The sequence below is a fragment of the Pseudorasbora parva genome, chromosome 22, assembly GCF_024679245.1.
Source record: "Pseudorasbora parva isolate DD20220531a chromosome 22, ASM2467924v1, whole genome shotgun sequence".
In the NCBI taxonomy this organism is placed as follows: Eukaryota; Metazoa; Chordata; class Actinopteri; order Cypriniformes; family Gobionidae; genus Pseudorasbora; species Pseudorasbora parva.
The window spans coordinates 34,542,189-34,568,453 of record NC_090193.1 but is presented as its reverse complement, the minus strand read 5'-3'; the positions used below and the strand labels follow the sequence as shown (position 1 = coordinate 34,568,453).

Genomic DNA, 26,265 nt, shown 5'->3' with positions numbered 1-26,265 from the left:
TCCCTCAATATGATTTCTCGAACACGGTGTTAAACCCTTTGAAATAAATTTAAATGGACAATAAATGCCCTTTACAGTAAAATCCCAGTCCACTGAACTTTGAGTACAAAAATATTATAACAATGATACAGTGAAAAATAAACACATTAACTCACATAATCATATAATCAAGCTCACCCCCGTTGCAGGCCTGTATCGTCGCTCGCGTGCGTTGTGGCCACAAAACAAAAAGATAATTGGCCGCTTCACTCCGAAGAGCCAAATAAAATAAAAAGTACCTTGCGCGCTCCCCGCGTCGGGAAAAACTAAACACAGTTCGTCACGGATGGCGCGTCCGTGCTTCCTCACCGATCCCTCGTTGCCAGGGGAACCCTGAACAGTCGTGCAGTCTTTATCACCGTTGGTCACGTTGATCTTTAATGCACACCCCACACTTCACCACATCAGCATCAGAATACTCAGTCACTGTTGCGTTTATCCCTCGTTTAAACTCACACGAGTGCAGCTGACAAGCTAACCGATGACTCATCTTTTCTCCACAAGGCCATACAAACTCTTGAGAAAGTAGCTACATTTAACTGGCGATTTGCCAGATACACTAATTTCACACTGCTTTGTTAGAGAAATAACATAAAATCAATCCTAGTCGGATTAATCGCGAGTTTTCTGACACATACAGGTGCACTCTTCACTTCACCTCTCACACATTCGCCTTTTTCCCTCCCTCCCTCTGTCCCGCCCCAAACTCACTAGAACCAATCACACATCCCCTCTACCTACGTATCAGGCGATAACATTATACACCAATGACTAAAACTTAACTCTAACTTGCTTGCAAACCCCACGTTTTCCCCATGTACATTACAACCAAACATTATTCCCGAACGACTCTCTTAAAGGGGCAGGTCTCCATATACACATCATAACGAATCCTGAAGTCAGTACTCAAAAAACATATTACTAAGGGTTTTAAATAGTCCCTGATAACTCTGGGGGGAAAACTCCCTGGGTTACATTTTCAAAACTTTTTTTTTTGGTTATGCAAATATTAAAGGGGTACTATGTAGAATTTTTGCAGAAAATATCCAAAAACCACCAGGCCAGTATTTTCTTCAGTTGAGTTCTTACAATATCCCAAATGTTTCCAACTATTTCTAAATTGTGAGAAAATTGTGATTTTAACCAAGGAGTCGGGACGTCTGAGGGCTTCTCCTGTCAAATGCATCATTTCTGCGTTATCCTCGATTTTCATAACATAATTTTAAATACACTTAAATATATCTAATATGATAAACAGAGCTGTGTTACCTCACACTCATCAACGTAAAAAGCAGAAATGGCACTGGCGACTGTGTTCCGTCATAATAAAAGTCCCGCTGCTCGCGAGTCGCTCCAGCGGCCTTGCTCAGCTCCTCAACACTCGCTCCTGCTCTGCTTCATACTACAGTAACGTTAATAACCGCATCCATGAATATGATTTCTGCCTACATGAGTCCTATCCCGATTGTTTCCCACCGTCTGTGAGGTGAAGACCACATGTCCCAAGATTCTGAGCTCAAACATAACGGTTCATTATGTAAGGTCTTTATACACCACTGAAAACATAGTTATGTATATTATATTGCATTTCTGTCAAAAGATCCTCATAAATACTACACAGTGCTCTTTTCTAAAACCTAGTGAGCTGAATTTTTACTGAAAATTCTTCAAAAATAACAGAGGAACAGAGCCACGGCGCCTTTCTCCCCCTATTGTATCTTCTTTTTCATCTTTGTCCTCTTTTTTCCGTCTCACCACATGCTTTGCTGGGCTCTTGAAGCTTTTCATGTTGTTCAGTCACACAGGAAACATCTCAGGAGTCAAAAAGGCTTCAAGGTTTTCTGCTTTAAACCGTATTTAACTTCCGATCTCTTGCTCTCTGTGCTGGTTTTATCTCTTTTTATCTGATATTTTAAGACACATCACCCACAACTTACTGTATTGCTTACAAATTTACACGAATAAATACCCAGTAGTTCCATTTGCATTCAAACAGCTTCATTTGCTGTTGAAACCCCTTCATTCAGCTCCGTAATTGTGGGTAATGGAATATTGCACCATTCATCAAAAAGAAAAGCAGGAGGATGACGGAAGTGAAATCTAGCCCATTATCTGACCATACAGAACATCATCATCAGGGTTAAATATTCCCTTGAGACTGTCCATACCATTAGAGACCAACCACCATGTTTTAAAGTCAGCAATAGACATTGTGGGTTTATTCATCCTCTGGCTTCCTTCAACACAACCCCATTTAAATGGAAAACAAGGTGAAAGATAAACCAACAGGCAATATAACTTTCTCAGATGTCCAGGTACTATTCCTATAACACCAGGTTATCCGTCTTTGTAAGGTGGCCTTGAGAACGTGCGGTTTCTGAATGACAGCACAGTTTATATGACTCTTTGTGAAGCTCGCCACATACAGCAATATGAAGTATACATCCATCCATGTCAGCAAACGCTGACTTATGAATGTTCCTCATTGTCATTGCGATTTGTTATTATTTGACATTTTTCTCTGGAGAAGCATTCAGTCTTTCCATTCACAAATTATGCCGTGTAAATAGCGAATCTGCCATGGTGTAAGCACAACTGGCTTTTAAAGGGAATGGGGGATGAGACTCTGATTGGTTTATTGCACATTATGTCCAAAACACACCCATGACCCATTAAGAGAATAGGTACAACCGTTTTGGACCATGCGCCTGACACACAGACCGTTTTTTCTGTCGTTAAACTAGCAAAAGGGGATTCAGACATGCCCTAAGTGCATCTACGCCATGCGCTTCAGACCATGCCCTCAGATCATTCAAATAGGGCCCATAGTGTGTGATTTTTATCACCCCTATTGCAACATTTTGGATTTTTTTTGGATGGGCCTTTAGTTAAATGCCTGAAATAAGGTTTGTGGTTAAAACAAGCTCAAGTCAAGATATTTTCATATATTATTTTCAACATAAAATTAAAGAGCGACCTGTACCACCTGACTGCTGCAGATAAATTTTGGTGTTGATACTTTTACCATTGAAACGCATACATTCTTAATTTTGATTATTATAATTGACAACTAAGGAAAATCCCAAAATCAGTATCTCAGAAAATTTTAATATTGTGAAAAGGTTCAATATTGAAGACACCTGGAGCCGCACTCTAATCAGCTAATTAACTCAAAACACCTGCAAAGGCCTTTAATGATCTCTCAGTCTAGTTTTGTAGGCGACGCAATCATGGGGAAGACTGTTGACTTGACAGTTGTCCAAAAGACGACCATTTACACCTTGTACAAGGAGGGCAAGTTACAAAAGGTCATTGCAAAAGAGGCAGGCTGTTCACAGAACTCTATGTCCAAGAACATGAATAGAGAGGCAAAGGGAAGGAAAAGATGTGGTAGAAAAAAGTGTGCAAGCAATAGGGATAACTGCACCCTGGAGAGGATTGTGAAACAAAACCTGCAAGCCTAACAAAATACATTTCTTTAAAGCTACACTGTGTAACTTTTTTAGTTTATTCTTAGCTAAAAACACTTAGTTCTTTCAAAAATATATGTGCTCATTAATGTATATTTACTTCTTTCAAGTAATAAAGTATTCTCGTAAGTTTATAATATGCCATTGAAAATACATACGGGTGAGGGGTTCGAATGCTGGACGTCATGTTGCCCCTCCATCTTGAAAGTACATTAGCCAAAGAGGGACATACCCGTAAATTCAAGCTTCGCCTTTCGTGTTTTAACACTCGATGGCACCGTGTCGAATGTAAAGAGGGGGATTGCCATGTTAATCTTGGACTAAATCGGCCACCGTAGGAGTTAAAACAAAATCGGAATTGAGAGGAACAGAAACTATTATTCACTGGATGGTCATATACCTTTACACCGCTAGATGGGGGAAAATATCACACAGTGTAGCTTGTTTATGATGTTAAAGTCATGTGACCATGGTTTAATTATAGCCTATGCTCAAGATTGTATTTATGCTGCAAAAAAGTCGTATTGATTTGAAAAAATTATCTTGATGAACAAAACATGTAATAATCATAAACTTTTGTTGGTCACAGAGCTTATTTTTTGAAATAATCCAAAAGCCAATGGAAAAATCCTTTTGGGTATTTTTCTAGGGAGCCGGGGAGGTTCTGGGTTGGCCGACAAAAAATGCATCATCACTGCCACAGATGCTACATTTAATTAGCTGTTTAATTTGTGAATAATTGATCACCTGAGAGCACAATTCATGAGGTTGGTTTAGATCAATTATGAGTTTTCAAAAAAGAACTCCAAACTCTGAGTTATATGCTTGCTAAATCCACACCCGTTTTATCTTCTTCCTCTCTTTTAGATTGAAAACCTTCAGGAGCAGCTGAGGGATAAAGATAAACAGCTCGGGAATCTAAAGGACAGAGTGAAGTCCCTCCAGACGGACTCCAGCAACACTGACACTGCCCTCGCCACGCTAGAGGAAGCTCTGTCTGAGAAGGTACCAGATACGGTTCCACACATCACAACTGGAAATGAAAATGTAGACCAGGACCGCTTGCAATCAGAGCTGCCTCACATATGCTGCTTTTAGGTTTTTAGAGAGCCCTTTTGGAAAGCTTCTTCCTAACATTTTTCAATATAAATAAAGTTCAAGGTTAATGCATGCATGACAAGTTTGAGAAATTGCCTTCTATAACAACAACAACATGCTGGGCATGACATATTCATAGTATGTAAGTATTGTGAATTAATTGTACCTTTTGCTAGCATCCCAGGCCAGATTTGAGTGCTCGATTTTGGATGGTACCACAGTCTGGTATTGTGCAGCATTTCTTCAACTTTACAGCAGGTTTTAGTGAAATTGTCCCCTAATCTGTGAAGAATGAAGACAGACATTTATTGATCAACCATGAGTGTTAGTGAAGCGTAAATAGTTTTAGCATGCTCAATTAGCCGTGAGTGTAGATGCAATGTGTTTTTATCACAGGAGCGAATTATTGAGCGTCTGAAAGAGCAAAGAGAGAGGGAAGACCGAGAGAGACTAGAGGAGGTGGACTCGTATAAGAAAGAGAATAAAGACCTGAAAGAGAAGGTGAACTCTTTACAGCTGGAGCTAACGGAGAAAGAGGTACGTCAGCGATTGAATGCGTGACTGTTTGAGTTGTGTTTCTTTGAGATTTTGGTCAGACTGTCAGCTCTCGTCTCGTCTTCCTCTTCCTCCAGTCAAGTCTCATAGATTTAAAAGAACACGCCTCCTCGCTGGCCTCATCAGGACTCAAGAAAGACTCCAAACTCAAGTCTCTTGAGATCGCAATCGAGCAGAAGAAAGAGGAATGCAATAAACTGGAGACACAGTTACAAAAGGTAGGAATTTCCTTCTGACGTCTTGATAATTCAATATTTGCAGATTTTAAGATTATTAATCAGCATCGGCCGTTAACTGTGCCGCCTTGGCATTTAATAAAAGTGTTAGTGTCGACCTTTCGAAAGTTTGGGGTCTGTACGATTTTTTTTAAGAATTTAATACTTTTATTCAGCAAGGATGCATTCATTCAAAAATTGAATTGAATTGAAATAAATGCAGCCTTAGTGAACATAAGAGACTTCTTTTTGAAAACCAGTCCCATACTTTTGAACGGTAGTGTATATTTAATCAGAATTAAAGTCTTAGCGAAAAGTACATTTCCATAAGTTCACATGACGAATGTCAAAAATTCCATTTGATTAGTGAAAGTCCGGAATTTAACATATAATATTTTGACATGAAAAAATGTCTTTGTTGTATTACTTTTTTTCATTCTTAAAGTTTATTCTAATTAATCTAGATTTTCAATGTGGTTTTTCTATACACTAAAAAATTCTGAGTAAAAAAACAACCCAATGTTGGGTCAAATATGGACTAACCCAGCAGTTGGGTTGTTTTAACCCAGCGATTGGGTTGTCTTAAGCAAATATTTAACCCAACCACAGGATTAAAACAATCCAATCGCTGGGTTAACACAACCCAATTGCTGGGTTAGTCCATATTTGACCCAACATTGGGTTAAAACAACCCAGCATTAGAGTGTACACTCTAAAAAATGCTGGGTTGTTTTAGCCCATGTTTTGGTCAAATATAGTCAAAAACAATTGTTGGGTAAAAAATGTATATATATAAAAAAATTACACAGTGGCTGGGTTTGTGCATATTTGACCCAATCTTGGGATGAAACAACCCAGCATCTTTCAGAGCATTCTGGCATTATATTATCCATCCTGCTCTAAGAGCATCTACTTCCTTAAAGACCCATATCAGTCAACCACTAATCACTGCCACTGGAATTACGTTCAATGAATTAGCCAGTTGTTTCATTGAATGTGTTTTCTGCATCAGCTTTATGGTCACTCATTTTAGAGGGCATCATGGGAACTTTATTGAAGTAGTGATAAGATGTCTTTGTCTAATTCCTCCTATCTGACAGCAGCTGTGTCTCAAAACCGAGTGAACCCCAAGCCTAAATGGCATTTTTGGGCAAGTTGTCCAATCAAAATGTTTAGAATGTGACCGTGATGATCAGAAACGCCGTCTAGGTCGTCAGCTCGCTCCGATTTGAGACTCAGCTGGCTTCTTTTTGTTCTTATGTTGCTCTCTGGTTACTTATATTCTCCTGTGTAGAACATTATCATTAACCTGATAGAAGAGCTAATGATAAAGCTTGTGCTGTTTTACTGGGTCCCTTCATACTCCTCCTCCTCCTCATTTCCCATGATTCCCTCCTTTGCAATGTAGCAAGCAGAGCAGCTGTTCAGTCAAATGAACAATCCCGTAAGTGTCTCTCTGAATCTGTACTAGCACATATTGAAAGCATGATGACACTACACGCTACACTTTTCTTTCTTTATTTGTATCTAATTTTAACTTGTAAAGAAGTTGTTTATGGTCTAAACTTTAAGGTTTATTCTGTGATACAAGAACAATGCAATATGTATATTATGAAAAGCTATTTTTGGAGGTTTTTGTTGTTGTAGTACACTGTAAAAAAAAAAAGCTGCCTTTATTTTTAAGTAGCCTACAATCAACTGTTTAAGCCATTTCAATTTAAGTAAAAAAAATCCTTATATTGTCCCTTATAACTTATATTGATGAGTTAAAGAAATGTAAAAGCATATGTTGTCATGACTTATTGATCATATATTTATTTTTTACAGTGTACCAATAGAGGCCTACAGGATGAAGCAGCTACAGTTTATATTTGGCTTTCCATATAGAGGAAATGTGATATAAGTAATTTAATAGAGTCAATTAAGCATTACAAAAATGTGAGAATTAATTATTAGGTAAATCATTTAAAACTTTATTAGTGCTGTCAATTGATTAACGCGAGTAATCGCATCCAAAATTAAAGGTTGTGTTTTCATAATATATGTTTCATAAAATTTCCTGCTTCTAATACATCAACTTTGAGGACAAAATGTTCACTTGCTGCCTAATATACCCCACCCACTAACAGAAGCCGTGATGAAGAGATCATCAGTGTTATTCACCTCATCTGTCAGTGGTCATTATCTGATGCCTGATTGATGTATATATTATTATATATAAAAATAAATGTAATTAACACATTTATTCATTTCAATTAATTTCATTCAAATTATTATACTTACATATATACATGCATGTGTGTGTATTTATATACATAATAATTATACACCGTGCACAAACATAAATAATGTGAACATAATCTTTTATTTTGCACTTGATTAATCGCAAATAAATCGATTTGACAGCACTATTTACTATTTTATTTTATTCACTATTTCCATAGTTATTATGCAGTATAGGTCTTTTTAGGATTTAGTTTTTAATACATAATGTTAATTCAACGTTTTTATCATATGTAGACCAAACCAAACAGAATTTAGTGTGAACCGAAAGCATTCTGTGAAACATGTTCACAAACTGTATCGTTTCCTCATGCTTCCAATGTTTACTAATCTGTTTCCTCGAAGTTAATACTCAGATACTTGAACACGCATAAACGCATTGCAAAGAATCTTACCACTGAACCATGGAGCTAAAATCCACGTTTGCATGAAGCATTGCACGTTCCTCTGTCTCGTGTGTTTATTCATCTCATGTCATGTGATCATTCTGAGAGTGTGGTGTGTCGGCTTCGATCAGGTGCCTTTTGGTTTTTATTATTTTTGTTTTATGACCACATTATCTTAAATTATAGATGTTGTCGCTTTCTTTCATTTAGTTTTGAATGTGATCAGTGTTGGGTGTAATGAATTACTAATCAAATGACCTTTCCCTTGAAAAGGTAAAGTAAGGGATTACTCTTCATTACAGTTACTTCTGATGTAATTGCATTAAATGCTCTATAGAATATAGAACAATTCTACTGTATATAAACAATAGTGGATTTAACATAAACATGTCATGTTAAAATGTATGTTTTTAATGTAATCTTTTACACACTTTGTTCAGTTCAAGAATAATTTATGCAATTTTATATTGCTCATTTAAAATAATCAAAAGTGCAGTTTCATGTCTGTCCTTGTAATGTTTAACTGGTCAATGTTGATATGGGATTCATAAAGTAATAAGTAATCCAATACTTTTTAGAGAGATTTTTGTGTTAAAGATGTTATTAAGTTTTCATAATTGTAATAAAAAATGAACTTTAAATCAAGTAATTAATAAATTTTTTAGAGTAACTTACCCAACACTGTATGTGATCCATTGTGCGCTCATTTGAAACATGCCGGTGTACATTGTGTTTTAGACTGCTTAAATGCTGCGTTTAAATATGGCAGAGGAAATTACGCATAATTGTAACTTCCCTTATTCAACTACAGTTTCAGCTGCAACAAGCCAAATAAGTGCTTTTAATCTTTTTGCATTTAAAGCTTGGCTGATTATCTGCTTTGTGAAGCACAAAGACGCCTCTAGTCTGGCATATGTGTTGGCATTCAGAATTGCTTCTCCATTCATTGATTTTGATTGGCTGAGGCTGTGTTTTTTTAATTGGTTTCTATGGCGATGCCTTCCCATGATCCTTGTACAGAAGGCCCATGAGGTGGAGGTGCAGCAAAGCTCACGTGGGAATCCAGAGTATGTGGACCGGGTCAAACTTCTGGAGAAGGAGGTGTCCTTCTACAAAGAGGAGTCCAGCAAAGCCCAGACTGAGGTCGAGAGGTTACTGGAGATTCTGAGAGAGGTGGAGACGGAGAAAAACGACAAGGATAAGAAGATCGCAGAGCTGGAGAGGTGAGGGGGAAAAGGCTCTTTCTAATGCGTTTGAAAGTGTGATGTTGAGTGTTTAAGTCACATCTAGTCAAACAGTTAAAAAGTTTTTTTTTTGCGTTCTTGTGCAGACTGCATTCTTATGATCCTAAAAACATTTGATCTAAATACTTAACATATTAGTAACATATTAGTATAATTAGTATCTATGTATGCTATAAAAAATTGTGCTGCCTTAAATTTTTAAGTACAATCAACTTGTATGTTTTAGTCATTTAATCTTAAATTGCATTAAACGCACTTAAAAAATAGTTACATCTTGTATAACTTTAAAAGAAAAAAATTGCTTAACTAATTTTGATGAGTTAAAGCAATTTAAAAACATGTTATAACCTATTATTGATCATTTATAGTATTGCATGCATATACTGTATGCATGCATTTCCAATTAATTGATATTTATTACAAATAAATAATTAATCAATTAAAAAAGTTTATTTATTGAAAAATAAACAAGTTGGCCGGATAGTAAAATATGCATGCTTTTCTTTACTAAATTAAAATTTGAATTAACTCACGACTGCACATACATTTTTATGTAAAGTATAGGTCATTTTAAAGCAAATAATCTGGCCTTCTTTTCACACCATGTGCTCCTGTGACCACGTGTTAAAACAGGACGTCCCACCTTTAAATGCTGTTTGATTGTGACTCCCACACTTATTGGACTGTTCTTTGACTGTTATTTTTGAAAATTATAATTGGTCTTAAACATTTAAATATACTGAACATGGGCTTTGAAAACTTTACGTTGTCTGAGGACAACGCTGTGCTGTAGAGGGTAAAAGTTTATATTTTTTACAAATGAGTTTGGCCAGATACACTGTAAAAAAAATCAGGTCTCCAATTGAGCATTTTCTAGTGACAGATCACATCAAAAATTTTCAGTTGGCTGAATAAATTCACAGAATTTCAGTTCGGCCAACTGAAAAATTTAGAGGAAGGAGGTCCCTTTTTTATTTTTTTACAGAGTAGTGATTTAAATTGCATCCCATGATGCACCTCCTGTGAAGAGCTGGAAATCTGAGATATAATATAAAATATAAGATATTTGATTTGTTTAACTTTGCGACAGTCTTTTATTTTCTATTGGGAATTAAAACAATGTAAGGCAGGACTTGATTTTGTCTGGGGAATTGATTGGATGGTAGTGGTTTGCTATTGGTGGATCTCATGTGAGTGACAGGTTGCCCCGCCCTCACGCCAGTAAACACATCCTCAGTGAAGAGAAGAGATGAGCTGCAAGAGGGAGAGGAAGTTATTTTGGTTAAAGATTATGAGGGCTCATGAACTAAAAATATAATGTGCACAGAAAATGTTTTATTTATAATAAATAATATATTCCATAATAATCTACGATTTTGGATTTCATGGTGACTTTAATTGTCACTCGATAACTTACATGCTTCAATTTGTGTTCTTTCATAGTTTCAAAGTCTTAAAGGGTTAGTTCACCCAAAAATGAAAATTCTCTCATTAATTACTTACCCTGATGTCGTTCGACACCCGTAAGAGCTCCGTTCATCTTCGGAACACAAATGAAGATATTTGTGTTGAAATCTGATGGCTCAGAAAGGCCTTCATTGACACCAATGTCATTTCCTCTCTCAAGACCCATAAAGGCACTAAAGACGTCGAAAGCCCATCTCACTACAGAGGCTCTACAATCATTTTATGAAATGCGAGAATAGTTTTTGTGCGCAAAAAAAACAACTAAATAACGACATATATAGTGATGAACCGATTTCAAAACAAAGTTTCAAATCAGCGTTTTCATAATGGTTTGAAACTTTATTTTGAAATCAGCCCATCACTGTAACAGTCATTATTTAGTTGTTTTTGCTCACAAAATCTTCTTGTCGCATCATAAAATGATTGTAGAGCCTCTGTAGTGAGATGGGCTTTCGACGTCTTTAGTGCCTTTATGGGTCTTGAGAGAGGAAATGACATTGGTGTCAATGAAGGCCTTTCTGAGCCATCGGATTTCAACACAAATATCTTCATTTGTGTTCGGAAGATGAACGGAGCTCTTACGGGTGTCGAACGACATCAGGGTAAGTAATTATTTAAGAGAATTTTCATTTTGGGGTTGACTAACCCTTTAATGATTTTACTATTATTCTAAAATGTTGAAAGCAGTACAAATAAATAAAGAATAAATGCGTTTTAACATTTCCCTGGTTGTGTAAATATAAGATTTGAAACATATTTATGAAGTCTGTCTGCACAAGTTTTCATAAAGAAGCATCAGGACTGATCTCTCGTTTTGCCGTTATCTCGTGCCTCGACAGCATCAGTTGACAGTTTCTACTGTACTGTTAAATATAAAATTCTGCAGGGATATAACATCAAACTGCTGATGTCAAGGGCCGTTTTGTTACTGATGCGGTACAAACCGCGCTGTACCCTCAGAGCTGCCGTCAATAATGCATCTCCTTGAGGGGAAATATGATGATGATTGCAAATATTTATGCTGCTTCCTGGAATCATGCATTCATGAGGTCAGCTGTATTCTGTGTGTTTCATATGGAGCTCGTGTTTAGCGGTTGTGAAGCGTCTCTCTCTTCATGCGCTGTGATGACTGCTGTTATTAGTGTGTTTTGGCATGTTCACATACAACTGCCTCATCTCTTCTTTTAAATTCTTCTATTTAGTTGAGTAGTTCATCTAAGATATCCGGTCCATGCCACTCTTGTATGTTCAGGTCGTACATCATTCTAAATGGCCGTTCACACTAACAGCAGTTTGAAAATAACCATAAATCATTGACACAGCTGTGAAAGGTCACATTTCATGCAAATAAGCAGGAATACAATGTGCTGACTACCAGTACAATTAAGGCATATCATAATAAATGTAATACATATATAATTAAAAATAGATTAAAATATATGAAAAATTATATTATGAAATAATATTAACATTATTTAATATTTTATAATATTTCATGTTTTAATATTAATTTATATATATATATATATATATATATATATATATATATATATATATATATATATATATATATATATATATATATATATATATATATATATATATATATATATATATATATATATATATACAAATGTATTTTCCATTGAAAATGAAAAAGCAGTAATAATCTGTGAGTGTGAACAGCCTGTATAGTTTTGAGCATCAGACAGTAAGTCTTGCTTTTTCTCAGTTGACACGCTCATGCTTCAGTGTTAATGTGGTTTGATTAATGTGTACTTCTGTTCTGTTTTTTTTTACCGTCTTGCAAACTCTCTGTTCTGTCTTTTGGTCTCTCTTTTTTCCGACCTCCTTCTTTTCCTCCCGTTCTTCCATGTTCCTTCATCTCCTGTCATAAAACACTCATTTCTTGTTCATAATTTCTTGTCCTGCAACTCTTCTGCATTTCTTTCATTGGCTCCTGAATTCCCATTTTTAACTAATTGAAATTCAACATTATATAAACTAATAAAATATCTATCTATCTATCTATCTATCTATCTATCTATCTATCTATCTATCTATCTATCTATCATCCATATCTTCATAACTCATTCCTCCTTCACTGTGGCTCAGCCCCCCACCCCCCGCTGCCCGCCCCTCGCCCCGCCCTGGTGGCAGAGCCCCCTCTGACCCTCCCCCCTCTGTGTCCGCTGCCCCCCAGCAGATTGGGGGCATGGTGTGGGACTTCCTGGGAAAGTGAGTGCTCTGTCCTGGCACCACGGCTCGGCTGCATTTCTCTGTCTGCTACTGCTGTGTGGCTGTTAGATGCCTTGATGGCCCTGTGCACAGCTGTCTCTCATTCACTGGTTTTTCTAACAAAGGAAAGGACCGTTTTATTCCTTATAATGTCGTAAATGTCTGCCAGATTGCATTGATGTAAAAATCAGTGGACCGAGACAGCTCAGAAAATAAGATGTTGTGTATTGTGTTTCTCGCGCATGTGTTGGACTCTCTTCTAAACTCTAGTGAGATGCCTCACTGTCTACATAGGCAGCATCCTAAGTAAGTTGAAGCCTCTTAAGTGGCTCACTTTTGCCATCTTAACCTTGTCACAGTGCATTCTGGGACAGTTCAAAAAGACAGTTTGTGGTCAGTAAGATTTTTTTTTTTCCACAGAAATTAAATTTTATTTAGCAAAGACACATTAAAGCAGCACTTGGCTTTTGCTCTCGGGGTCCCCCTACAGTTTGGAAAAAATAATGTCCTCAACTACTGTCGTAAGATCTGTCATCCTACACCAGGGGATGCCATCGCGCGTGCATTTGTTGACATGACAACCCTGATAGCCCTGAACTATGCGTGTGTCGTCTCATAACCCGCGGACCCCGTATGTCTATTTAATGGTCGCGGGTGCGGGGCGGGTTTTAAAAATGTGGTGCGGTGCGGGCCAAATAACTTCATAAAAGTGGCGCAGCGGGTTGGTGCAGGACTAACAGCTAACCTGAACACTGCAAGAGTTCACATGCAGGTGTTCTTCTGGCGGCGCGTGTGAAATGTCTTCATCTCAGGTAACGTTACAGTCAGTGCCATGTTTCAGCATGTCATATGAATATAATTTCATGGGTTTTATTTTTTTCAAACGCCAAATAATCACGATGCTTACGTTTACAAGCCAGTGTCATTATAGTAGTCTATTGGTTACCGTTTTACAGAATCTATATGATACTTCAGTTCAATGTTTGAGTGGTAGCTCACCGTAACAAGCAGGAGAGCATCGGTCGGGCACGCCTCCTTCAGCTCACTCCGACGAGCAAACGCGCTGGTCCAGGGTTGATCCTCGTCCTGCCTTTAATCCCATCACTATTTAGTTTCCTCTTATTGCTTTCCTCCAACAAAACCTTTTCTTTCTTATTTGTCTCTGCTGCTTCGGACATGACTATATTATCCGACGAACAAAGTTGGGCTCGCACGTCCGAATTTAAGGAAGTGTGGGTGTTGGTGGAAGTGACGTGTGTGCCGTAAAGCAGTCGAATTTTGTAGTTCTTTTTGTTCCCGGATTACTACCCGAAACCCGAAGTTTAAAATTACGATTAAAAACGATACAGACCCCATCAGGCTATGGCAGACGTGTAGGGTGACCACCTGCTAATAAGCCCAAGGGGGGACAAAGGGTATGTTTCTGAGGGACAATGTGGGACACTGCCTGGCGCGGCGGTGCCCCACCCCACGGGCAGACGGGCAGATAGAGGTTTACCCATTTCTAGCACATAGCACCTTACATGGTATATTAATAATGCCCTATTCCCCTAAACATGTGTAGGCTAATTGCTGATGTATGCTCATGAATATAGGCCAACCAATGTGTATTTTTAACATAATATTTTGAACATTCAATGAATTGACAGATGCACTTCCACTTACGATTTACTTTAGCTAATTTACTTTACTTATTTTTCATTACAATCTATTCACTTTAAATCAATTATAATATAAAATTATAGGATTAACAGAAACTGAAGTCGCTCAACACAGGAACAGTAAAAAAAAATGTGTTAAGTTAAACTAAAAGTAAAGTTAACTCCAGTTCACAGAACGAGAAGGGGAGGGAAGGATGGTGAACTTCCATGTTAGTAAAGTCTGCACTGCAAAAAAAAAAAAAGCATTCTTACTTAGTATTTTTGTCTTGTTTCAAGCCTAAATATGTTAAAATTCTTACATTAAGAAACATTTAATAGACATGTAAAAATTATTGTCTTGTTTTGGGAAAAAATAGCTCAAAATTAAGCCAAACAATCTGCCAATGGGGTAAGAAAATTATTCTTGTTTTCTGTTTGAACTAAGATTATTTTTCTTACCCCATTGGCAGACTATTTGTCTGATTTTAAGCAAAAACTCTTAGTTTTGAGTTATTTGTTCCCAAAACAAGACAATTACTTTTGCTTGATATTTTTTTATTTATATTTTGGCAAGAAACAAGACAAAAATACTAAGAAAGAAAAGCATTTTTTGTAGTGTGAGTCTGTGTCGTTTGACATCGTATTTTACTCTCCATGTCCGATTGAGAAAGACGTTTTGCAAAGGTCACAAAAAGCTCTCTTTTTTGAACACCTTTCAGTCACAAATATTAATTTTTCCAGTATTTCTTGTACCCACTCATTCTCTTTTTAATTGATGATTGCGGAGCCTAAAGACTCAATTTTTCGAATAGGAAAGTGCGCATCTAAAAAGTTGTGAGTGTCTCTGGTATGCACGCGCTGTCATGACAACAACGAAAAAGTTGACAACAGCAGTTCAACTGAGGGGTGGGAGGGGCAACAGTAGCACGCTGAACTGTCAAGTAATGTTGGTTTGGCTGCCTGAGGCACGAGGATATAGAGCGACCAACTTCTTTTTGAGCAAGCATTAATTATGCGTGACACGGTCTCAATTTGCGGGACGCATGAATTTTGCTTCAAACGCTGTGCGTGCACGCGCTACGCGGGACGGGTGGTCACCCTACAGACGTGTCATTCAACCTATTGTAAGTCGATTTATCATCACACGAGTCTTAAAAATATATATTATGAAGGTGGAAAAGTCACCTAGTGCTGCTTTAAATTAATCAAAAATGATAGTAAAGACATTTATTTGTGTAACAAATGAAGAAATAAATTCATCTTCATCATAGAATCCTGAAAAATAATGGATCATGATTTCCACAAAAATGTGGAGCAGCAAAATAGTTTTCAACATTGATAATGATAAATGTTTTTTGGATTATCTGACACTGAAGACTGGAGTAATGATGCTGAAAATTCAGCTTTGATTACAGGAATAAATTATATTTTCAAATATATTAACACAGAAAGAAGTTATTTTAAATAGTAATAATATTTCACAATATTACTGATTTTACTGTCTCAGTGAGTAAGAGACTTCTTTCAGAAACATTAATGGTGCCTAAAATATGCTGCCTAGTTAGACATCTCCCTGGGCTTTGGAACAGAGTTTATGTGTGGATTTCCTTTTTATCATTATATCTGTTCTATAATGTGTTTTTGTGCAGTGGATATAGAATTCAAAATATCTCAGTTTTAATCAAAATGGTTCCTCTGTTTAAGCACAATTCTTTTTTTCACATTGTGTCAGATGTGTGATTACTGCATACTTGATATATCTGTCGTGTTGATGTTGGCATGGCAACATGTTAATGTGTAGTCATACTTTAAAATTGCACCAAGATTAAAGGGACAGTTCACCTAAAAACGAATATCTGACAATTTGGGACAGGTGCTGTTGAGCTCCAAAAATGACAAAAAAAGACACTAAAAAATTCAAGGTATGTTTACTTGAGAGGCCAAATTACAAGATTTCAAGGGCAACAAGTCTTGTTGTCTGTAAAAAAAATAATCTGAAAATTAAGTGACTATGCTTAAAACAAAGAAAAAATATCTACAATAGTTCATATGACACATTTGAAGTGGATTTTTGTAAGAAATTGATATAAGCTATAATCTACTGAAAACTAATGATGCACTCTACTGAAAATATTGTACATGTACAGTCATTTTTATTTTTAGGTGAACTATTCTTGAAATTAGACTCCAAAACAGTGTTTTATTCCTCATGCATTTGTTAACTAATGCCATTCTCTTGGTGTGTTTTATCCACTCTGCGTATATGACATGTTAACATGTTCTGCATCTGCATATTTTGCACACACATGCTTCTGTGATCTTTGTGCTTACCGCTTGGTGTTGCTGGTATACGAGGGCTTTGGCAAGGAGCGGAGCCCCGTTTCCTGACCCTTGAACACCCATTTCACATGCTGATCTGCATCCCCTCTCCTCTTTCTGCTTCCTAACACCATCTCTCCTCCGTTCCCTCTCACTCTTCTGAATGATCCACCCACCTCAAGACTGCGAAATCCCCCCCAAAGCAGCCGTCTCACTGGCCTGCATGAGACGTCCGCCGGCATCGCAGGCCCCGTTGTGCTCTGTGAGTGAGCTTGGTACTTTAGGCAGGGTCTGGCGTTCCTCAAGTAGGTTTGCACCCTCATGCCTGAGCGCTCTTGCCCCGTTTGCCACCCCGTGCAATCTCTCACTGCGGCTCGGCTGGTTGGGTTGCTGCATGTTGGCACAGTCACGGGCCCTGCAGATCTGGACTCAGTGGCGTATCCACTGACAGTGATGATTTGAGATGATAGCGTCTTGCATCCTGTCTTGTTGATCTTAGGAGCCATTTTAAACCACTCCTAGTTTCTCACTTGATTCTTTCCAGCTGTTTTCGGCTTCTTTCAGAGAATTCTAAATGTGTATTTCTCCTTTTCTTCCTGTTTGCTGTGTTGTGGCTTCTCTTCCTTCCTGTTCCTCCCCTTCCTGTATCTTTCCTTCCTCCTCTTCCTCCGCCACCAGTCTTGCTCCCAGGTAAGTAGGGTGTTCCTCAGGTGTCCGCCCTCCCTTCTGAGCAATAACCAAGCGTGTTTCGGTCATGTGATAACTGTCGTGTTTCTTGCATTTGCATCTAATGTGTTGTCATGATTATGAGTCTCATTTCACAGTGTTGTGTTGTTATTTGCACTTGCTAATCACACGTACACTGACCCCAAAATGTGTTAAACACTTAAAACGCTCTTTAATAATTCTGAATGTTAACGAAATATCAAACCAAATGGCATTTGCAAAATAATTGTGACTGTTAAGTGGGAGTGTTGAAGACTCTTAAAGGGATAGTTCACTTTAAAATGAAAATTCTGTCATCCTTTACTCACCCTCAAGTTGTTTCAAACCTGTATGAATTTCTTTCTTCAGCTGAACACAAGGGAATATATTTTGAAAAATGTCAGCAACCAAACAGTTAACTGGAGCCATTGACTTGAATGACTTCCATAGTATTTTTTTTCCTACTATAGAAGTCAAGAGCTCCAGTTATCTGTTTGGTTACTGACATTCTTCAAAAAATCTTCCCTTGTGTTAAGCTGAAGAAAGAAATTCATACAGGTTTGAAACAACTTGAGGGTGAGTAAAGGATGACAGAATTTTCATTTTAAAGTGAACTATCCCTTTAAGAATGGCTTAAGTGGGTGGGGCTACACTGCAAAAAAAAAAAAAAAAAATCCTACTCAGAATTTCTGTCTTTTTCCCCTCCAGTATTAATATCCAAACATCCTTAAATCTAGATCTTATTTGATAAGCATGATTACATTAGAAAAAATGCATACAAATAAAGTGACTTTATGCTTAAAGGTCCTGTTCTTCGCGATTCCATCTTTCAAACTTTAGTTAGTGTGTAATGTTGCTTTAGAGCATAAATAATACCTGTAAAATTATAAAGCTCAAAGTTAAATGCCCAGCGAGATATTTTATTTAGCAGAAGTTCCCTTTCTAAAGCCTACAGCGAACGGCCGGTTTGGACTACACCCCTGCACTTCCTGCTGTAATGACGTCACTAGAACCGTTTGTTGACTAACCCTCCGCCCACAAGAACACGCAAAATAGGGGGCGTGGTCTCGTTGCTCTCCCACGTGGAGAAGAGCACGCATTCAGCGCTTGCATCTCCCCGCGGGACCTTTCCAGGCAAAGTGCGCTAAGCTGCTGTCCAATCACAACACGGGAAGCGCTGGCCCAATCAGAACTCGTTACGTATTTCTGAAGGAGGGACTTCATAGAAGAAGGAAATCATCAGGCCGTTTTTAGGACAGAGGAAACAGCGCTGTACAGATAAGTCAATTGTGTGAAAAATACTGTTTTTTTACACTCGAAACATGAACTCATGTTATATTGCACACTGTAAACATAATCAAAGCTTTGAGAACACGCGAAGAATGGGACCTTTAAAACAAGAAAAAATATCTGCCAAAATAAACTATATTTTGCTCTGAATTAAGTTTATTTTTCTTAACACACTAACAGCTTCTTTTGTTTAATATAACAAACAAATATAAAATATTAACTAGATACATACACTGATCTGTCATAACATTATGTCCACTGACAGGTGAAGTGATTAACACTAATTATCAGTAGTTAATGCTGGTTCTGACAGAAAGGTGTCAGAATACACAGTGCACTGCAGTTTGTTGTGTTTGGGGCTGCATCCGCAGACCATTCAGAGTGCCCATGCTGACCCCTGTCCACCACCAGAAGGACCAACAGTGGGCTCGTGAGCATCACAACTGGACAACAGGGCAATGGAAGGCGGCGGCCTGGCCTGGCCTGGTCTCACGTTTTCTTTTACATCACATAGATGACTGCGTACACTTACCTGAGGAACACATGGCACCAGGATTCACTATGAGAAGAAGGCAAACCGGCGGAGGCAATGTGATGCTTTAGGCAATGTTCTGCTGGGAAACACAAGTTTGAGGTGTTCCCAGATCCAATCCAATTGAGCCTCTGTGGGATGTGCTGAACAAACAAGTCTAATCCATGGAGGCCCTACTTTGCAACCTACAGGATTAAAGGATCTGCTGCTAACATCTTGTTTTTCAAAATCACAGCACACCTTCAGGGGTCTAATGCCTCTGTTTGGTTACCAAGATTCTTTAAAATATCATCTATTTTTAAAATTATTATTTTTATCTTGCAGAAGAAATGCACACGTTTGGAAGAACATAAAAAGGATTGAATATTGACAAAAAATTTTATTTTATTTTTTCGAGGGGGTAATTTTGCATCTCAAGCAAATGCCTCTTGATTTTTACTGGAAAACAAGGCAAAAACACTGAGTAGGAAAATTGTTTTTTACTTTTTTGGGTCAACATGACAAAGTTCGTTAACATCTCAATATAATTAATTGGAATCATTACATCTTGATTGCTTAAATGGTGATTTGTGAGTGCTATAAAGTTAAACTATTCAGGTGACACTTGTTATGCTTTTTAAGGCAAACCAAGGATCAAACTAAAAAGGGCCCAGGCATCAAGCTTGGCCCTCAGATGGACAAGAAAGGCCCAGGGAACATCTTGCAAGACCAACGCAAGGATAATCCAATGGACAACCCAAAGGTGTGCTTGTGTAGACAATTCCTTTATATTTTCTTTGAAAAACTAAAGTTTTTCTTATCATTTTCCTGCACACGTTTGTCTTCATTTCACAGATGGAGGAGTTGATGAATGTTTTGGAAAAGACGAGGCAGGAGTTGGACGCCACCAAGCAGCGTCTGTCCTCCACCCAGCAGTCTCTGTCTGAGAGAGACGGCCACCTGACCAACCTCCGACAGGAGCGCAGAAAACAGCTCGAGGAGATCTTGGAGATGAAGTAAGAATCCTTGCATTCAGACTCTATTTCTTCTTACTACAAGATCTTTATCATTTTGGATGTCCAAGATGTTCTTTAGTGTACGTGCATACATATTTCAGACTGTCTGTTCCTCTCAGACAACAGGCTCTGCTCGCTGCTATCAGTGAGAAGGATGCTAACATTGCTTTGCTGGAGCTGTCCTCCTCCAATAAGAAGAAGACACAAGAGGAAGTGCTGGCCCTGAAAAGAGAGAAGGACAGACTGATGCATCAGCTCAAACAACAGGTCAGTGAAGTTCTGCACTCAGAAGCCTATTTAAGAACACACAGTAAGTATTAAGACAGTGTAGTGTCTTAATACTTAATACTACAGTGTGGAAAATATCATCATTTTTTCATAGAGCAACATAGATATGGAAATTCTGTCTGATGCTGATAGTTTATAGTTTATTTTTAACTGTATGGCCAATAAATGTTAAATGGGCGATATAATAGAACTATACTATTTAGAATAAATTTAGGCATCATACCATTAAATTGTACATATAAGAGATATATACATTTTTAAATCTTCTATGCTATATCAAGATATGGAGATAAATGCACATCGCAAAGATCGTGATTAAATGGTAACACTTTACAATAAGTTTCCATTCGTTAACTAACATGAATTAAGAAGGAACAATATTTTATTCTATTTATTAATCAGGCACTGAGAAATTACAGGAACAATGAACGACTCTTTTTAACTAACATCAACAAAGATTAACAAATACTGTAACAAAGAATATTGCTCGTTCTTAGCTCATGTTAGTTAATACATTAATGTTAACAAATGAGACCGTTTGTGAAAGTTTATGCAGAAAAACAAAAACACTGTCAGTTTTTTAACCCAATATTATGCATCTTTAATATATAGTATATCCAATGCATTTAATTGTGCAAAATGGGCAGTTAACACTGTTTGAGACAATGAAACATTATATACAGTATTGTGCATCCCAAATTTCAGTTTCAGAGGAATGCTTTGCCAAAATTAATTGTGGCCATACCAACTTTGCTTACAATTAGTAGGTTGATAATGAGTGAAATACATTTTTAGAAAATCTTCTGTTTTCTGGCAGTCTGTGTACTTCATTTACTTCTGGAAATTGTGTAAACCAAACTGATTACATTTGTACAAGCTGTTTAGAGTTAGTTAGGTTTTTTTTTCATTCTGTGATGAGTCCATGGGTATATGTAGCTTGTGTCTTACTCACTTCATCATATCCGTTTTAGACACAGAGCAGGATGAAACTGATTGCTGATAACTACGAGGATGACCATTACCACCCTCATGCTCCACCTTCCCACATGCAGTCTCAACCCCTTCATCCTCAACCCCAACCTCAGCCCCCATACCCACAGGCCCAGCACCCGCACCCTCAGGCCCAGCATCCGCACCCTCAGGCCCAGCACCCACACCCACAGGCCCAGCACCCGCACCCTCAGGCCCAGCATCCGCAGGCCCAGCACCCACACCCTCAGGCCCAGCACCCACACCCACAGGCCCAGCACCCGCACCCACAGGCCCAGCACCCACACCCACAGGCCCAGCACCCGCACTCACAGGCCCAGCACCAACCTCCGTACCCAAATGCGCCCCATCCCCAACATCCACAGCCTCCTCCCCACCACCAACAACAACACCCGCAGCAGCCCCCCCAGCCTCAATATCCCCACCCACAACACCCCCAACACCAACAACCACCCGGGCCACACCCGCACCAGCCCAGACCTCAACCAACCCACCCTCAACACGGCGTCCCTCCACAGCAGCAGCAGCACCCACACCCCCAGCACCCTCATGGACCCCCGCCTCAGCAGGGCCCCCATCCCCAACCCATCTCACACCCGCAGCAGCACCCCCATCACCCCCCACACCCCGGCCAACAGGGCCCACACCCTCGACACCCCCCGCCACACCATCGGGGTCCAGGCCGTGGGCCACCTCATCCCGGACACCGACCTGCCCCAGACCAGGTCAGTGACACAGCTATCTTTATTTTGTAATGATTCAGTGTCTATTTTAATATTATTGTACGTTTTAATAATTTTGTTGTGCGGTAATTATATATATATAAATTACCGTGTGTGTGTGTGTACAAACCCGATTCCAAAAAAAGTTGGGACACTGTACAAATTGTGAATCAAAAAGGAATGCAATAATTTACAAATTTCTTACACTTATATTTTATTCACAATAGAATATAGATAACATATCAAAATGTGATGCAAAATATTGATTCATTTCGGATTTCATGAGAGCTACACATTCCAAAAAAGTTAGGACAGGTACCAATAAGAGTCTGGAAAAGTTAAATATACACATAAGGAACAGCTGGAGGAACAATTTGCAACTTATTCGGTCCATTGGCAACATGATTGGGTATTTTAAAAAAAAGCCTCTCAGAGTGCACTGTCTCTCAGAAGTCAAGATGGGCAGAGGATCACCAATTCCACCAATGCCAAAGAGTTTGGAGTTATCATCATCTACAGTGCATAATATCATCGAATATCACTGGAACAGTCTCTGTGTGTAAGGGTCAAGGCCGGAAAACCATACTGGATACCCGTGATCTTCAGCCCTTAGACGGCACTGGATCACATAAAGGAATACTACTCTAATGGAAATCACAACATGGGCTCAGGAATACTTCTAGAAAACATCGTCGGTGAACAAAATCCATGTGCCATTCCGTGCCATTCCCCGTTGCTAGCTAAAACTATAGGTGAAAAAAGAAGCCTTATCTAAACATGATCGGGGCAGTGGCTCAGTGGTTCGTGTAGATTGTCTACAAACTGGAAGGTTGGTGGTTCAATCCCCGGTTCCACCTGACCAAGTGTTGAGGTGTACATGAGCAAGACTCCTTACCGCAGCTGCTACCGACGAGCTGGATGGCACCTTGCATGGCTGACACCAGCGTCCGTGTATGCATGAGAGAGTCAATGGTTAAATGTGAGGCAGCATGTAAAGCGCTTTGGATGGTCATGGGTCTGTTAAAAGCGCTATATAAATGCAGTCCATTTACTAGTCCACAATCCAGAAGTTCAGGCATTTTCTCTGGGTTAAGGTTCATTTAAAATGGACTGTGGCAAAGTGGAAAACTGTTCTGTAGTCAGACAGATCAAAATTTGAAAATCTTTTTGGAAAACTGGGACGCCATGTCATCCGGACTAAAGAGGACAAGGACAACTCAAGTTGTTATCAGCGCTCAGTTCAGAAGCCTGCATCTCTGATGGTATGGGGTTGAATGAGTGTGTGTGGCATGGGCAGCTTACACATCTGGAAAGGCACCATCAATGCTGAAAGGTATATCCAAGTTCTAGAACAACACACATGCTCCCATCCAGACGTCGTCTCTTTCAGGGAAGATCTTGCATTTTCCAACATGACAATGCCAGATCACATACTGCATGAATTACATCATCATGGCTGCGTAGAAGAAGGATCCGGGTACTGAAATGGCCAGCCTGCAGTCCAGATCTTTCACCCATAGAAAACACTTGGCGCATTATAAAGAGGAAGATGCGACAAAGAAAACCTAACAACCGTTTCACACCGCAAGTGTGCGCGGCGCGTGAGCAGCGTGTATTTTTTTCGGCGCCCATGTTAATCAATGATTGCATTCACACCGGAAGCAGCGGCAGCGCGTGAGCGTCAAGCAGGAGCGTCGCGTGAGCAGCACTGAAGCGGGGGTTTCCTTGGCGAGCCAATTTTTGCTGCGCTGCTGACACTCAATTAAAGTGAAAGCACACTTTTAATGGACAAAATAAATATGATTTCACACAAAAAGAGCTTAAAGTAAAAGTGAAGTGTATGTGTATGTGTAGTGTATTTTAACAATAACAGGAGTATGTCAGAAAAGAAAACGAAGAATAAACAATATCTGTAGAAGATTTACCCATAAAATTGTTTTAATTATTCAGTTTGGGCGAAGGTTAAGATATAATAGAAAATATAATAAACTTTCTTTTAGTTTTTAGTATCTTTTAGTATTACTCAGACAGGTAGGCTCTAGCGTGGGAACCGCTGTGGTGACGCTGTAGAAAACGCTTCCAGTGTGAATACTCTGGCGTCTGCAGCTGCAGTGATAGTGTAGTTACGCTGACGTGAAGCTCACACACTGCTCACGCTTGCGGTGTGAAACGGCCGTAAGACAGTTGAGCAACTAGAAGCCTGTATTATACAAGAATGGGACAACATTTCTATTCCTAAACTTGAGCAACTTGTCTCCTCAGTCCACAGACAATTGCAGATTGTTATAAAAAGGGGATTCTTTACTGTGGTAAACATGGCTTTGTCACAGCTTTTTTGAGATGTGTTGATGCCATGAAATTTAAAACTTCCACATCATTGCATTCTGTTTTTATTCACAATTTGTACAGTGTCCAAACTTTTTTTGGAATCGGATTTGTATATTATATATAGTTGATGTACCTGCAATAACAGACCGGCGTGCATCAAATAAGGGACATAACGCATACGTCTCACAGACATCCTGTAGAATTCAACCAATCAGATGATGACTTTGAAACTCCTGAAGTGTTTCCAGAAAAGTGTGCCATAAGCATCAGACGTTCAGCCAATGGTCTGTGGGCGTGACTTCTGAGGTTGAGACCACTACCATGTCAACTAACAGTCATTAGTGTAATAGTTGACTGTCTGCTTAATATTTGATAACACTTTATTTTGACCTCCTACTGACTGTAAGTAACTTAGCCAGAGTCAACTTATTCTACTAACTCTAACACCTAAAGGCCCTTTCACACTGAGTGAAACGGCATGAATGTAGGATGCAATGACACTTCACACATGGTGTGATCAATCACACCGTGAAAAAGTTTTTTCTTTCGTCACCCTCTGATGCCATCCGATTAGATTTAAACAACTCAAATGCTCTCTCCACCCAGATTTAAAAGCTGCTGTAGGTTAGTGTAAATTTGACAGATGAACTCTGTACATGTCTGTACAAGTCACTCATTGTAAAACATTCAAGAAATGTACATCCTGTTCTTTCACCTTTTAACTCATCTAATTCTCCTCATTTCATGCTGACCTCTGGATATATGTTGGGCTCAAAGGATGATGAAGAAGGAATTTGGGCATAACCATACCAAAGCTATGTTATTTTATGGGGTGAGATCTTGATGATTGATGTCAGTTTTTCTGGTTTAAAGTGAGTTTTTGTAGATAAAGTGTTTCGTGATTGTTTTTCTAATGTTCCTCCTTATGTTCTCAGACAATTCAGTCACTAATGGAGGAGCACAGCCATGCCATACAGATGAAATTTTACATTGTTCACTTGGCCAGTCTTTATCTACAATCAGATTCACTCTTTTGGATGGGGCCCATTTATTTCCATACATTAAGGAAAGAGGCGGAGCATTAGTGTGAGTGGGAGGGTCAAAGCTGGAGAAGACCACCCGAGCAGGTAAATACTATCAACGGAACTTCTAACATTGTGTCTGTCTGAAATAAAAATCATTTCATTTACAAATTTCATATCATACACTACTGTCTAAAAGCTGTTTGTTTGTTTTTTTTAAATATAAAGAATTATAGTTATCATTCAGCCAAGGGCGCATTCAGTTGATCAAAAATGACGGCAAGAATGCTTTAAACATTGATTTTTTTTTTTTCTTGAACAGCAATCCAGCGTATTAGAAGGATAATGAGACACTGAAGACTGGAGTAATGATGCTGAAAATTCAGCTCTGATCACAGGAATAAATGACATTTTAATATATTAATTAATTAATAAGAAT

The 26,265-nt window shown here is 38.6% G+C and overlaps 1 protein-coding gene across 5 annotated transcripts in view; it reads left to right on the top strand.

Moving 5' to 3' along the window:
• Positions 1–25,875, top strand: part of erc2 (ELKS/RAB6-interacting/CAST family member 2) — a 63,525-nt gene extending 37,650 nt beyond the window's left edge. For 2 of the 5 annotated variants that reach the window (XM_067431821.1, XM_067431820.1), the window contains 12 exons: positions 4,377–4,514; positions 5,004–5,144; positions 5,240–5,380; positions 6,786–6,821; positions 9,067–9,269; positions 12,873–12,995; positions 20,103–20,223; positions 20,316–20,476; positions 20,596–20,743; positions 21,736–22,479; positions 25,582–25,636; positions 25,740–25,875. In XM_067431821.1, the coding sequence (XP_067287922.1) occupies positions 4,377–4,514; positions 5,004–5,144; positions 5,240–5,380; positions 6,786–6,821; positions 9,067–9,269; positions 12,873–12,995; positions 20,103–20,223; positions 20,316–20,476; positions 20,596–20,743; positions 21,736–22,479; positions 25,582–25,608 (1,983 nt within the window). In that variant the 3' untranslated portion in view covers positions 25,609–25,636; positions 25,740–25,875. Of the gene's footprint in view, positions 1–4,376; positions 4,515–5,003; positions 5,145–5,239; positions 5,381–6,785; positions 6,822–9,066; positions 9,270–12,872; positions 12,996–17,632; positions 17,645–20,102; positions 20,224–20,315; positions 20,477–20,595; positions 20,744–21,735; positions 22,480–25,581; positions 25,637–25,739 lie in introns of all 5 variants that reach the window. The other 3 variants (XM_067431823.1, XM_067431822.1, XM_067431824.1) reach the window with 3 other exon arrangements.
• The last annotated feature ends 390 nt before the right edge of the window (positions 25,876–26,265 follow it).